The 15,520-nt window shown below is 41.2% G+C and overlaps 1 protein-coding gene, 1 long non-coding RNA gene and 1 other non-coding gene across 4 annotated transcripts in view; 2 read left to right on the plus strand and 1 right to left on the minus strand.

Annotated features, from left to right (window-relative positions):
• Positions 1-14,565, minus strand: part of tmem65 (transmembrane protein 65) — a 56,579-nt gene extending 42,014 nt beyond the window's left edge. Inside the window, exon 1 of the mRNA XM_004574238.3 lies at positions 13,979-14,565. Coding sequence (XP_004574295.1) covers positions 13,979-14,216 — 238 coding nt within the window. The 5' untranslated portion in view covers positions 14,217-14,565. The remainder of the gene's footprint in view (positions 1-13,978) is intronic.
• Positions 1,716-7,358, plus strand: LOC106676685 (uncharacterized). 2 transcript variants are annotated; one of them, XR_013095147.1, is made up of 4 exons: positions 1,716-5,236; positions 6,794-6,910; positions 7,027-7,130; positions 7,233-7,358. It is a non-coding gene; the product is annotated as an uncharacterized LOC106676685 (long non-coding RNA). The 2 variants fall into 2 exon arrangements; XR_013095148.1 differs by lacking the exons at positions 6,794-6,910; positions 7,027-7,130; positions 7,233-7,358 and having other exon boundaries at positions 1,716-4,833; positions 5,156-5,235.
• Positions 14,566-15,102: 537 nt separating the features above from the next.
• On the plus strand, positions 15,103-15,184 carry trnal-aag (transfer RNA leucine (anticodon AAG)). The gene has a single exon. It is a non-coding gene; the product is annotated as a tRNA-Leu (tRNA).
• The last annotated feature ends 336 nt before the right edge of the window (positions 15,185-15,520 follow it).

Genomic DNA, 15,520 nt, shown 5'->3' on the forward strand with positions numbered 1-15,520 from the left:
ACAGAGATCTCGAGTGACTCAGCGTTATGCACGTGACAATGCATTCAGAGTAAGACACAGACAACTAATGAAACAACTAATGCGAGACAGGTATCAAAGTAATCTTGCATTCAGGATTATGCACAACATGAGATGTGCAATGAAAATAAAAAGGAAATACAGATGGGTGAACAGACAAACCCAAGAGAGTGACAACAGTGTGATCAACGAGGCCATATCTGTGTTCAAATCACAAATCAAAGCTGGACCATCATACCCATGTACTGTATGCTTCAAGGCTTCATTTCCAAACCAAGTGCGACCCTGCACAAGGTCAAAGTATGTCAAAAACCCACATGTAGTTGCAACATGTTTGACAGGAAAGTTTGTTCATGTTTGTGATGAAAACTGCAGAAATGAGCAGTGCAAAGTGCCTGATGAGAGAAAGAGAGAGTGGATATGTCACACCTGCCACGATCATCTTAAAAATGGATCCATGCCAGCACTTGCTGTTGCCAATAAGTTGGATCTTGCTGATATTCCAGCTGAACTTTCTGATCTCAACATACTGGAGAGACATCTCATAGCCAAGTGCATACCATTTGCCAAGATCATTCCTCTTCCCAAAGGCAGACAAAGAGCAATTAGAGGAAATGTGGTCTGTGTCCCATCAGAGGTACAGGAAACTGTTGAAACACTACCTCGACTGAGAATTAATTCTCAGGTGATCAGAGTAAAATTGAAGAGACGCTTGTCTTACAAAGGTCATCAGCTGTTTCAGACTGTAAGCTGGTCTAAACTTGTGCAAGCACTGCATAAACTCAAGCAGATTCATCCACAGTATAAGGATGTGAGCATCAGAGATGATGCTGAGCTGTGTGATCCAACTCTTCCTGATGAAGATGATGAGGATGATGATGATGAAAACATGAATGAGGACGATTATGATGAGGCTGATTTAATGGAAATTGACAGCTGTGAGAAAAATGCACTGAGTGAAGCACAAAATATAAATGAACAGGACATTGACATGTTACCCTGTGATGGTGAACAATCGCATGAACAGATGAGAGATGATTCAGAGCAAGCAGATGGACTGACTAATGGTGGTTTTGCACTCGAGTCCTGTTTGCAGCCCCCTGATGTGGCTGAGGAGATATTATGTTTCAGTGAAGGAATCTACTCTGTTGCTCCTGCAGAGAGAAACAATCCAATAAGTTTTTTCAAAACACCTAAACTGGAGGCCATGGCCTTCCCTGTGCAGTTTCCTACAGGCCAAAACACACTTGATGAAAGAAGGCTGATCAAAGTATCCCCCAGTGGGTATTTCAAATCAAGACTTTTCTGCATTGATGATCGTTTTGCCAAAGACACAAACTATTTATTCTTTGCACAGTTTGTGACTGAAATACACTTGGCTACATCCAGCATGACAGTACAGTTAAGGAAGGCAAAGCCTCTGACCAGAGATGGTAGAAAAATAACCTCAGGCATGTTACAAGATAAACATGAGGTGGAGAAACTGGTGCGAAATAAAGATGCAGTGAGATTCATGCAGCCTCTGAGAGGAACCCCAGCCTATTGGGAGAAAACAACAAGAGATCTTTTTGCCATGATCAGACAGTTGGGAACTCCCACGTTCTTTTGCACATTTTCAGCTGCTGAAATGCGCTGGCCTGAAGTGATCGAGGCAATAACAAGGCAGCAAGGTGAACAAGTGAATTTTGAAGGACTCGACTGGTCAGCAAAGTGTGACATCCTGAGAAGCAATCCTGTCACAACAATGCGCATGTTTGACAAGAGAGTTGAAGCATTATTCAGAGATTTACTCTTATCTCCTGCAGAGCCACTTGGCAAAGTCATTGACTACTTTTACAGAGTTGAGTTTCAGCACAGAGGAAGCCCACACATACACTGCCTCCTGTGGGTAGAAGGTGCTCCTGTGTTTGAGGAGGATGATGAGCAAACTGTTCTTGATTTTATAAACAAATACATCACAGCTCAGCTGCCTGATCCACATAAACAACCTGAACTGTACAAAAAAGTAACAGAAGTGCAAAAACACAGTAAGAACCACACAAAGACGTGCTTTAGGAGTTTAAGCTCCGGGTGCCGTTTTGGTTTTCCCAAACCACCCTGCAATGAGACAATGATCACAAGACCCAGTGAGGATGATGCACTGGAAGTAGAAACGGCAAAGAACAAGCTCAGACCACTGAACCAGCTGCTGAATGAACCTGAAACTGCTTCCATGAGTTTAGAGCAGCTCTTGGAAAGATGCAAGTTGACACATGCAGAATATGAGAGATACCTGAATAAAATGAACATGAGGAGTACGATCATACTAAAGCGTGATCCAAAAGACTCTTGGATAAACGGCTATAATCCACATCTGCTTGAAGCCTGGAACAGTAATATCGACATAAGCTTTGTTTTAGATGCTTTCGGCGCTGCAAATTATTTAATGAAATATATATCAAAAAAAGAGGGCGGGCTATCTGAGTACCTGAAAACTGTCATTGAGAACTCCCATAAGGACAGTGTAAATGAGTGCGATGAAATGAGAGCCGTCATGCAGGCATATTCAAAGAAGCGAGAGATCAGTGCACAGGAGTGTGTTGCTCGTGCATGTGGTCTTCACATGAAGCAATGCTCACGTGCTGTAATATTCATTCCAACTGATGATAATCCTGTGAAAATGAGTCGTCCCCTGTCAGTTCTGGACAACACAACACCTGAGTCTTCCAATGTTTGGATGACATCTTTGAATGACAAATACAAAGCCAGACCTGAAACACCAGAGTATGAGGAGATGTGCATGGCAGACTTTGCTGCTACTTGCAGGATTGTCTATGGCCAACAGAAAAAAGGTAAAGATGTTTTGCCCCTTCTCAATGAGATGGGGTTTGTGCAAAGGCGCAAAAACAATAAGCCTGCTATCATCAGATTTCACCGCTGCTCACAAGAAAAACATCCAGAGCAATATTACGGAAGACTGCTTAAACTGTACCTTCCTCATCGTTCAGACCACGAACTGAAAACACCATCGTTGCCAACCTATCAGGCTTTCTATGGTGCTGGCTGTGTACAGCTACCAGGTACTGACCATCTTGAGTACGTGCAACACATTGTCAAAAGAAACAGAGAAAAATATGAGAAAAACAGTGAGGAGATCGAGAGCGCTGTTGAGGAATATGAGCAGAACAGAGGTGTGACTGACGAATGGTGTAATCTGGCACCTGAATCAGATCTCGTAAGGTTGCCACTTGTCGAACAAGAAAGAGAGCGAGACAATGAAAATGAACAGGAAGATGTGCCCGACTACAGCCGTCAGGCTGATGCTTCAACAGAAGTCAGAGCCATCAGGGAACCCCCTGCTATTGATCCCACATTGTTACGTCAGATGTTTCAGAATCTGAACAAGAAGCAAGCCTGCATATTTTATGCAGTTAGAGACTGGTGCATTAAAAGAGTCTGTGCTCTAAATCCAGAGCAGTTTTTCTTTTATATTAATGGTGGTGCTGGAACAGGAAAATCACATCTTATCAAATGCATCTACTCAGAAGCATCTAAGATACTGAGCAAAGTGCCCAGATATGCAGACGACGTTGACATATCAAAACCCACCGTCCTGTTAACTGCTTTCACTGGGACTGCAGCTTTTAACATTTCTGGAACAACACTGCATTCTCTTCTCAAGCTGCCTAGAAGCTTAAAACCTCCCATTCAGGGACTTGGCAATCAGCTGGATGAAGTCAGATCAGAACTTTTGAATGCTGAAATAATCGTCATTGACGAAGTGTCTATGGTGTCAAGACATCTGTTTGCATATGTAGATGCAAGACTCAAACAGATCAAAGGGACTCGGAGACCCTTTGGAGGCATGTCAGTCATTGCTGTCGGAGACTTCTATCAGCTACCCCCAGTGCGACAGTCTAAACCTCTCTGTGTGCACGACCCGTCTGAGATCGACCTGTGGCGGGAGCATTTTCAGATGATCACTCTGACTGAGATTATGCGTCAGAAAGATGATGTTGTCTTTGCTGAGATGCTGAACAGAATTCGTGTAAAAGGAAAGTTGGATGAGCTTTGCGAAGCAGATAGAAATTTGTTGTTACAGGCCATAACTGAACCAGCCCATTGTCCGACTGATGCATTGCACATTTTTGCAACTAATAAAGAAGTGGATGCACACAACTCTTCAACACTGGCTCTGCTCCACACTCATATCATTGACATCCATGCAGATGATTATAGAAAAGATCCTAGAACTGGCAGAATGGCACTTCAAGACAGACCATTGAAAGGAGGTAAAAACGAGTTACCAGACACACTGAAAGTTGCAGAAGGAGCTCGTGTCATGCTCACCAGAAACATTGACATACAAAATGGTTTGGTTAATGGAGCTTTTGGAATACTACTTAGAGTAGTTTACTCTGAAAATGACCAACACATCATCAAGCTTGGACTTAAAATGGATAATGAGACATCTGGAAAGAATAACCGCACACCAGCAGACGATATGGTGTACATTGAGAGAGCAGAGGAGAATCTGAAGCAGAAAGGAGTGGTACGAAGACAGTTCCCAGTGAAGCTGGCCTTTGCATGTACAATACATAAGGTACAGGGTATGACAACTACATCAGCTGTTGTCTCTCTTAAGAGCATTTTTGAGCCCGGCATGGCCTACGTAGCTGTCAGTAGAGTGACGTCTCTCAGTGGACTGTATCTTCTTGATATGGAGGAGAAAAAAATATTCACCAACCCAGAAATCACTGCAGCGCTTGAGAACATGAGACAAGCCAACCTTGATGACATGATGCCTCTTCTACACGTGAGGCAAACACTGAGCAGGTCAGAGGTTTTCACCATTGTTCATCATAATACAGAGGGACTGCCAGCTCACATTAATGACATCAAAAGTCACCATGAATTGTGTCTAGCAGATGTTTTGTGCCTAACAGAAACACACCTGCGGGGCTCTTTTGTCGCAGAGAGTCTCCACTTGGAAAATTACAATTTGTTCAAACGCAACAGACACCTGTCCTACACAAACTTTCCCCAGATGGCAAACAGAAGTGGTGGTGGAGTTGCTGTTTATGTGAAAAGTGACATTCAAGTGCATGAAAAACAGTACATCCATAATGTAACTGACCTTGAATTTCTGGCTTTAAAGGTTGAAGCACCAGTCAGTGCTCTGATTGCAGTTGTATACAGACCTCCAGACTACACTCTGAGGCCATTCCTGAAAAACCTGGTAAGCCTATTAGACTCATTGGAGATCATGGACTGTCATCCCATCATAGTTTGTGGTGATTTTAATGAGAATGTTTTATCCAGTGCAAACAAACTAATCCTGGAGCTGTTTGAGTCTAGGGGATACGCACAGGTCATCACTGCCCCTACCACAGAGAAGAACACACTGCTTGACCTAATTTTCATTTCTCAGTCAGATCGATGTCTCCATTCTGGAGTCATGAAGACATACCATAGTTACCATGACCCAGTATACTGTGTATTGTCCTGTGATGATTCATGATCTAGATCTTTGAATACAGTAAGTAATATCTATATTTTTGAATGACTTAAGAAAGTAGAGCGATATTTAAAAGTTGACGCCCTGCATTGCAGTATAATGTTTGAATTGTTTACATAAAATACAATTACATGAATTAAGTAATGATATCAGTAAAAGATGACAATTTTATTTATCACAGAAAATCTAAAATTCACTAACAGTAACCTATAAATGTCAGAAAAATCAAATATAGCAGTTTAAAATGAATAGTGTAGGCATATCCTCTCTGCAGCCAGGCTTCAACATCCTGCCAGGCTGCCCCAGTCTCACTGTGGCTGGGAGGGAGGGAGGGTGGACCAGAGGATTGCCTACACAACACATAAATGTTCAACAGCTTCTTCATTGTTTCTGAGAGAACAATAATGACTAAAGGTTGCTTTTTAAAAAAACAAACAAACAAACAAACAAACCTAATTACAGCAATAATGACAGTTAAGCCACTTTATGTGTGCCTCTATTTTGAAATAATATTTACAAAAATATTATTATTTTGGTTTGTTATAAACTTTAAACTTTTTCAAAAGTACACAATTATATTTTTGGACAAATTTTTCTATGAAACATAAATTTTTATGAGCTTTTATCATGTTTCTGGCCAGTGCAATCATCAGGGTGGGTCTGGGTTGATAACTGCACATTTCTGGCCAGAAATGTTTCAGCAGTGTTACATATGTAGTGCATATGTTACACTTGCTTTCTGTTACCAGCTGATACCCTACATTTGTATAGACATTTGATGGTGTGAGGTTGGGGAGTTGAGTGGGAGGGGGGGGGGGGGAGGGTACGGTGGGAGTCGAGGGGGGGGGGTTTCCTTTCCTGTTAGGTTTCCTTTGTTTTTCTTTTTTTTTCTTTTTAAGAGAGACACAGTCCTCCTGTGTCTTCTCCAAGCTTCACATGTAAAATCCAACAATGTGAAGCACATAGCAGCCAGAAACTGTAATGCCACAGATCAGAGAAACTTCATCATCACCATCTTCATCGCCATACGATCAGAGCGTGAGACTTCACATCTGGAGCACAGGAGAGATTCTGTGATAAGTCTTCCTTCTAGCTTGTCCCACAAGCAGTCGGTGAGATTTACTAACAACAAAAAGGGTTAATGACATTATTTCCATGAAAACATGTATTCATTCTTTGTGAAGTGTTTAAATTGTGTTTTCACTTGACCTTAGGAGTGTTAGAGTGTATTGTAATGTCTGTACTCAGGTGTTTCCCTCTGTGATCCATCCCCTTCAGAGCCGAGACACTCAGGACTGAACAGACTGCACAGTTTCTGTGACTGAGCCTCCAAAACACCTTCTTTGAAACCACTCATGATAGAAGGGCTTCATATTTGCAGCAGCACTACTACAGGTATTCAGTTTATTACAGGATGTGTTTGTTTCTTAGGACCAGCTCTGAGTGCACACTACCTAATATATACACCTTTCTGTTTATTACAAACCAACTACTCTGGATCATACGGCCAGTTGGCAGGAATGTTGCTGCAGGAAAACATCCCTGGAGATCACCATCATTGTCAGACTGACTGTGCCTCCTCTGTGCAGTGTCAAGATCCTCCCTAAATGAGTGTGTAAGTTAACATTTTCATTATTTTATTCCCTTTGACAAGACAAGTATCACTGATATTTACATTTACAACTACATATTCCTGTTTTCTGCTCTTCTTTTAAAGTCCTCAGCTATCCTGCTTCTGTGCTGCTTGCCACACATCAAACACTGGCCGGATGACAGGGAGGATCCACTCTGAAGTCACTGGACATGATGAGGATCATATGGGACTTCATAGTTTCACAGAAACGTTGTGCTTTGTGATTACAGGTTTTAAATGGACATAATGACTGCCTCTCTCTGATCAACAGGCTAAAGGATTGTTGTCATTGTTAGTGCTCTGTACAATGTATGCTTATTTAGTATTTCATCACAGAGCAAACCTTTTTTTCTTTAACATATTTTTATTTTTTTATTTGTGGGGATAGGTTAATTGATTAATCCAAATTGTCACTAGGTGTGAATGTGCGAGTGAATGTGAGTGTGAATGGTTGTCTGTCCCTGTGTGTTGGCCCTGTGACAGACTGGCGACCTGTCCAGGGTGTACCCTGCCTTTCGCCCTATGACAGCTGGGATAGGCTCCAGCGCCCCCCGCGACCCTGGAAAGGATAAGCGGAAGCGAATGGATGGATGGATGGATATTTTTATTTTGTTCTAATGTTGAATTAACTGTGGGGATTTTTTTTAAGTGGGCACTCGGGATGTCATATGACCAGAAATGTGGTAACTGGAATTCAACAGTATGGAAGAAAAAATCTGCTAAGAACAAAACACACACAAAACCCCCCAAGAAAATTCAAATTCATTCCATGTAATCCAATCTAAAACATTTTAAACTGCTGAACAGCAACACAAACAGCGTTAAAAAACAGTGTTAACAGAATGATTATGATGATTTTGTACCAAAGTTTCAGGTCACATGGCACACCTAGTGTGTAGTGTGGGGTATCAGCTGGTAAGTATAGGTTTTTTTTTTCATATTTGTGTCCTTAGAGTTCAGATAGATAAAGCCTTGTGTATAATAATTAGTCATAATCACAACTCAAAGTCAGGGACTAACTAATTTTGGGACTTTGTGTCTGAGCCCAGGTTAAAACAATGTGTAAAAAAGCATTTAGTGGCATGGCTGAACAATGCTGTATTGATACTTATTTATCCATGTTCACAAAAAGGACTAATGTGTTTATTTGATTATTTGCATGTGTTAAACTGTGTCACCACCTTACGCTTTCATTTGACTTTACTCAAAAATCTCTATACAGTTCTCTTTTACCACTGTGTGGACTCTGTTTACATTAAAACATAAAGAAGAATGAGTAATAAAAAGATGTGTAGACAGATTAAGTAGGACGATAGAAACAGCTGTTTAGCCATGTTCTAAGAAACCAACACAATTTAAAGGTTCAGGATTGTGGTTTTAAAAGTTGAATTTTCATGTATTTCATATCTTGCTTATTATTTTTTATTTAGTTATTTAATTTAGTTATTTTTATTTATTCTACTAGTCCTTTTCAGAAAGAAGCTGTAAAATATGACTTAAGATTTTTATGTTATTTTCTATGACATACAAAATAAATTGATGTATGTAATACTATTAAACATGATATACACATGTGTATATGTCTGAAAAACATTATGCTGTATATTAAAGTTTGTATTTTCTCCAGAATTTTTGTTCAACTCTAAATTTTCTTTTGTCATTACTCATCTTTTTATTATTTACATTTTAAACATGTTTAGCTTTTTTCCAACTTCTTCTGTGTGAACATCAGCTTTCAAAAGTTCTGCACTTTTGTTTTCAGGTGAAAATTTCTGTATTTTCCAGCTCATTCGGAATTTTTAACTTAACATTCAGCAATTAATTCATTTCAGTGCATACATTCAGATTCAAGCATTCACACTGCAGTTTCTTCAGAAAATGCACTTTCTAGTTATTATTATATATTCCGTACGTTTTTTGGCATCTAACTCCTTCAAAACCGTTCAACTTAGAAAAACCATTCAAACACCGTTAGATTCCTATTCTTTTGGACATGACTGCTTCTATTTTTCTCATTTTTAACATTTATATTTTTAATTTTATTCAACTTTATTCAACAAAAATTTATAATGTATTTCAATGGGGAGACCCTTCAAATTCTCATTCAACTTACTCATTTTTAAACTCTTACTACTTCCACATACATTGACATAGAGCCACCATTCAAACTTTAAAACGAAGACAAGACATTCAACTATTCAACTTGTATTTATCTTTTCAATATCTATTATACTTTTTCTTCAGTTCCAGTTTAAGTTTCATGATGTTTTTTCACCCGTTTCAGAGTTTATAATGGGTGTGTATGGGACGGAATGTTGGGGCTAGAGTGAGGCAGCTCAACTGCTAGAGTGAGAGGAGCAAAAAAATTAATCTTAAAATCTTTTTTAAAACTGCTGCTGTGTCCGCAGCGTTTGCTCTACAGGTATGATTTTACCCTCAAAACGTAGCCATGGCTGTCCTCTTTCATCCAATGTGTTTACTATTGTCCTAGGTGTTATGGTTCTTTCGTAAATGTCACCAATGCACAGCCTCCTCCCTCCAACTCTTCCATAGACTCTAATGTTAAAATGGCTCAGAAGGTTCGTTTGAAAATCAGAAGAGCATGGTGTCTTTCCACTGTCACCACGTCCATATAATAAACTCCACAGGCATGAAAACTGAGAATTCAGTAGACTAGACATTGCTGTCACTCACGGTGAAAGAATTTTGTCAATACGACTTTTACTTTTCATTTGGGAACGATTTGTTTCGGCCTGACTTTTCTGTTCATTTTAAGCAGCAAAAGTGAGGCGCATGTCTGTGTACGTGTGTATGGAGCCATTGGGTGCGGTCACTATAGCAACCAGGCTCACACCTGCCTGCTTAACGAGCTCTGCCTGCCACTGTACCAAGATTCATCTTAAGCACTTCTCTTTCAACTGCTGCTGTGTCCACAGTGTTACAGCCATCATTTTACCCTCAAATTGTCGCCATTATTGTTCTCTTTCCAACACCGTATCTTTCAAAGCTCAGGCATTTAAACTTTTTAAACTGTGTGGATCAAAGTGGAGGGATCACATTTGAGTCATTCAGTGATTCAAAGAATATGACCTTTTAATATTCATTCAGATGTTTTCTGACTCTAAATGTTCTTTTCTCATTTCTTAGGTTTTTCTAATTTACAATTGAAACATTTTCAGCTTTTTTCCAACTTCTTCTTCTGTGTAACCTTCAGCTTTTAGCAGTTCAGCACTTTTGTTTTCAGGTTAAATTTGTTTTTTTTTTTTATCTCATTAAAAAAGTTTTAACTCAAAATTCAGCAATTAATTCATTTCAGTGCATACATTCAGATTCAAGCATTCACACTGCAGTTTCTTCAGAAAATGCACTTTCTAGTATCCACTGAAGTTAAAAAGAGATGCTTTGTAACATTAAACTGTAGTGTGCAGTACGTATTTTTTGGACCATAAGGTGCACGGGATTATAAGGCACATTAAGCGAAACAAAGCAGTCAGATAAATCAAACTTTATTAAACTCATTCTTCTTGCTTCCTCCACTTCTGTACCATTGATTCATTAATGTTGAATTCTCTGGCAGCTGCTCTATTCCCATGTTGTTGCAGTATATTAATGACTAACCTCGTATTGTGGATGGATTATCTCAGTTGTTCTCCTGACTGAAGTTTGGTCCGTTTACAGTATCCTGCCATGCGATTGCATTTGTCTCTAACCATGAAGAACCTTCACGTTAACTTTTATAAGTGGAAAAGTGTTAGTGTTCGTCCTCCAGCTTCACTGTTTATGTTATGCTAACATAGCTGTGTCGCTAGCGATCACGTAGCACATCATTATATACCAGCTAGCCCAACTTCAGTAACCCTACAAACGTCACTGCTGTTTAGTTTCCTGTCTTCATTTATGTTGGAAGTGATAGCAGAGCTGTACGTTTGATTTTTTTCAGAAATCTCTCCGTCAGAACATGCTATATCATGCTTAGGTAACTAGCGAAACTAGCGAGCTAACTTCCGCTAGCTTCCTGCTAACTTCTAACTCCGTTAAATGTAATAACTTTTGTTTTCATGGATGCCTGGAAGTTAAACTTTATAGTTACACCTGGTAAAGCAGCAATGCTGATCGTTTTATTAAAGATGAAAGAATTTAGACAGTTTTTAACTCTAAGTGATGCTGCAGTGTTGTTTGACCTGAAGTGTACTGAGTTTAGGACCCAGATTACTCCCAGATTTAAGAGCATCTTAGTCCGACAAATAACGACGGCCGCTTGCATGTTCTGCAAAAAAATGTGTTTTGTTGTGTATCTGACGGACAAACACCAAACCAGTTCCACATCACTGAAGTTGCACCATTTTTACAAACCAATTCTGGTTCATCTGTTTCACTCAACAATCATGTGCGTATGAAAACAAAGGCACTGCGCATGCGCGTTTTACTCATATTCTATCGCGATATTTCATTTTCCTATCGTTGCCTAACATTATACCGGTATTACCGTGAACAGTATAATATGGCCCAGCCCTACTACCCAGCATCACCTGACAAATCCTGAACGTGTCCTCACTCCTCACTCATGAGTGGGGAAGCACAGTGGGCGAAGCGTGGAGACACTGATGACACGCACAACGCTATCACGTGCACTTCTGGGCTACCACACAAACAAAAACTCTGAAAGAGACAGCGTTTAACCCTCACCCCACCTGCACGCTCATCTCCAGGTGAATGCAACTGCCTTTAACCCTGGAGGACACGCCCACAAAAGTAAAAACCAGTGAAGTGCAGACACATAAACCAAGCACCTCAATACAAACCAAATGTACACAAAAATCCCAAATGCTGAGGGAACAGCATTTGGGATCAGTCGGAAAGTTTCCGACTGAGTGAAGCAACAGAAAGCATCTGCATGGCTGCACTAAAGCAAAGGCACTTTGCTGCTTCCTTCTTACACAGAACCGTACGACACGTCATCCCACCATTCATGTAAACAAACCATCACAATGACTGCAGCACACACTGTGTAAAAGTTAGCAAGCATTTTGCATTTAATGGCACAACCTGCCCATATGTCTCAAACCTTCAATCACAGGTCTCGTTAAACCCACAGGAGAACTCTGAACACCGCTGTGATCTTCTGAGGCAGTTGGCTTGGAATTTGAGCTTAAGTTAAGAGTGTGAGCTATATACAAAGGATCAAAGTGAGTTTTAGGTTAGCATAATTCACTTTATTATTTCGGTCCTCAGTTTGCTGAGGAATAATTTGACTTCAGGTACATTAAGTCTTAATACAGTCGGGAGCTGCAGGGGATCAACTCTCCAGCAGGAAGAGAAAATACAGGCGGACAGGATGTGACAGACATTATATTCATGTTATAGTTTCCTTTAAACTTATTACTCCAAGTGTGGTAATGAGATCAGTAACATCCTCCATCGGATGTAAGTCTGATTCTCTGCGCTTCACGTTTCTGAGTCCTTGTAAAGATGCGAGTCATTTTCTGCACACAGCATTGGTGGGAAAACATCCAAAACACACGACAGCTGAAGAGCGACATCATAAAAAATGTTCATCTTTTTTTCTTTTAAAGATTCTGCCAGTTTCCCTGGATTATTATCAATATTGGTATTATTTAAGCATTTATGTGGGCCTTTAAATTGCTTTACAGTGGTTCGTTTTTTTTTTAATCTGGAGAATAGAAAATAGAAAACACTTTCATATCATCGGAAAACAGAAATAAAACCACACAAAAAACCTCTGTTATTGGGCTTTGGTAAAATTTAAATATCAGGGCTACAAAGTCTTTAAAAGATTTTATTCCTTATAATTCAGACTTGGATATAATCCCACTTTCTGTGCTGGATCAACACAGTCAACATCTGGCTCGAGCACCCAAACCAGCTCGTCTTCAAGCTTAAGGTGGCTACAAAGCCTGGACAGACCAGCCAGTGAGGAGATTTCCAGCAACCTGCAGTCTGGCAGGCGACAAAGAAAATATGCTGTGTGACTGAGCCAATGCACCAGACAACACACTGAAAGACAGAACATGTCTTTGTACCAAAACAAACAGGGAAGACAACCAGCAGCTCGCACTGTTTATATGTAAAGCCATTTGTGCTGAAGAGGCAGAAAGCCTGGCTGAGATCCTGAGTATGAGCGAGGCTGACTGCAGAGCTCACAGAGGGGGCTGGTAATGAGGCTGTTTACAGTATTTCAGTCAGAAATGACTGAGTGGCTGGAGCTGAAGACCTGAAATGACAGTTTTTATCTGCCTCAAACAGTTGACCCAGACTGGGACAGAGCTGGCAGGTCTCGTCACACCCTGATGATGTCAGTCACAGATTCAAACTGCCACAATGACATGCAACGTGTACATGTAACGGTCTCAAGTCTTAACCACCTTTAAACCATCAAATCCCAGCAGGGTTCAGTAGCTATGGATGCTGGCACACTGCTGCACTTCCCACAGCGACCAACTGGTGTCACTACTACTGTTTTCTTTCTAATTACGCCTTTAAACGTCAATTAGGCGTCTAATTAGCAACACCTGGTGTATTCAACTGTATTGAAACAGTGAGTCCGCGTGTGCCTTTAAGGGTAAGCTGTCAAAGACTCCACCCAATGACCAGGAGCGTTCAAACATAGAAGAGCCCGCCCATCGTGAAATCAATCGGCCCCTGACCGAACACCCAACAGTGTTCTACACCTGGGTTTGACCCTGGGGAGGTACAGAAGTATATCATTGCTGGTCTACACTGCAGGAGGGAAATGTGGGCTCGCCTGCACCGACAACCTGTGACCTCTCATTCAATGTGCCACGTTTAACCCACGCTGCTCGTTGCTTTACCTTGTGCGAGTGCTTTGGACTCGAAGATCTGCAGCTCCTGTAGTAAACACGTCCTCTCCTTGGGGTGAAGGCGGTAAATAAACTCTTTGGCTCTGGTGGGGGAGTTGAGAGGCTCCAGGGGCTCGTTTCTCCCGTGTGTTCCCATCCAGCAGCTCGGAGCGTGTCGCGCAGTCCCCGCCGCCTTCGGTAACTTACGGAGAGCCGGGCGGAAAGCTCTCTGCAGGCAAATCCTTAACATGGTGCCAAAAAGAGCGACTCCTCCAGTCTTTAAGACACAAAGTACTTCTCTGAAGGGTCCTTCTTCGCTTCGCTTTCACGTCTCTCGGGGAGAAGTTGGCCGTCCGTCGGTCCTTGTCGCTCGCTCGTGTTTAATGGTGATAAAATGTGCTTTTAAGAGCAGTTTCTGTAAAACTTTGGTCAAATTTCAAACGGCCGTACATGTCCTCTTTCCCCGCTGTCTGCCGAGACAGCAGTCTCATGATCTTTTATGACTCGGTGGTCAGGAGTTTGGCACATGAAGTTCAAGCTAAAAGGCGAACAAGACAGCCGCAGTCACACTTCCGCTGGTGGCTTTCAAAATAAAATAATGGCATCCGGTCAAAACTTTTTTTTTTGTCGTAATATTAAAACGTGTGCAGCAGCCAGGAGTGTTTCTAAGTTGGTTATCAGCGAAAATATCGAGGAAGCGGACAGGTGAAGGTAGTCTTTACGGACGAACAATGTCAACTATTCAGGCAGGAGTCTCTGCGGACTGAGATGTTTGCAAACGACCTGGAGAGGATGTTTACAGGATGACAGTAAGACGTGTATGATGCAGGGTTTGGAGGTGGTGGCCACAAGAGGAGGGCCACCTATGATGTCCTAAAGCAGCTGAAAGTAGAAGAATTATTGAACCATGAATAACTTTCATGTTGCTGCTGGAGGTGATCTTACTTAGTTATATGACGACGCGTAGCTTTATCAGAAATAATACAGCGTCATATAACAGATTTCTTAGTATATTGCATATAAAACAATAATAAAACGAAACCAGTTCCTCACCTTCTCACCTCAAAGTCATCTATAAATACTTCGGTTCATCAGCCTGTCAGTTCAGATGGGGCTCGTGTTTGCGTGTGCACATCGGTAGCGTGGCCGAGCGGTCTAAGGCGCTGGATTAAGGCTCCAGTCTCTTCGGGGGCGTGGGTTCGAATCCCACCGCTGCCAAGAATAATTTTTGGGGTGGCTGCTCAGTGAGTGGAAACAAAAACGTTATCCACTGGTGGGAACGTTCGTGGTTCATGTTGTGACCCCACCAACCTGCGTGGTCTCACACTCGTGATTTGTGCAAGAAAAACGTTTTCAGGACATAGTATAACAGCACCACCTTGTGGTCCAATGACTCAACTGCATGTGGGCACACTTGTCTGCACCTAAACTTCTACAGTCCTTCATTTAATGAAGTTATGCTCTATTAGGCAACGTAGGCAAGACTCCGGGTTCTGTCTGGTGTCTAAATCCAATCGAGAATCTGCAGCAAGATCTGAAATCATTATTCGATTT

Source organism: Maylandia zebra, linkage group LG22 (assembly GCF_041146795.1).
Source record: "Maylandia zebra isolate NMK-2024a linkage group LG22, Mzebra_GT3a, whole genome shotgun sequence".
NCBI classification, from domain to species: domain Eukaryota; kingdom Metazoa; phylum Chordata; class Actinopteri; order Cichliformes; family Cichlidae; genus Maylandia; species Maylandia zebra.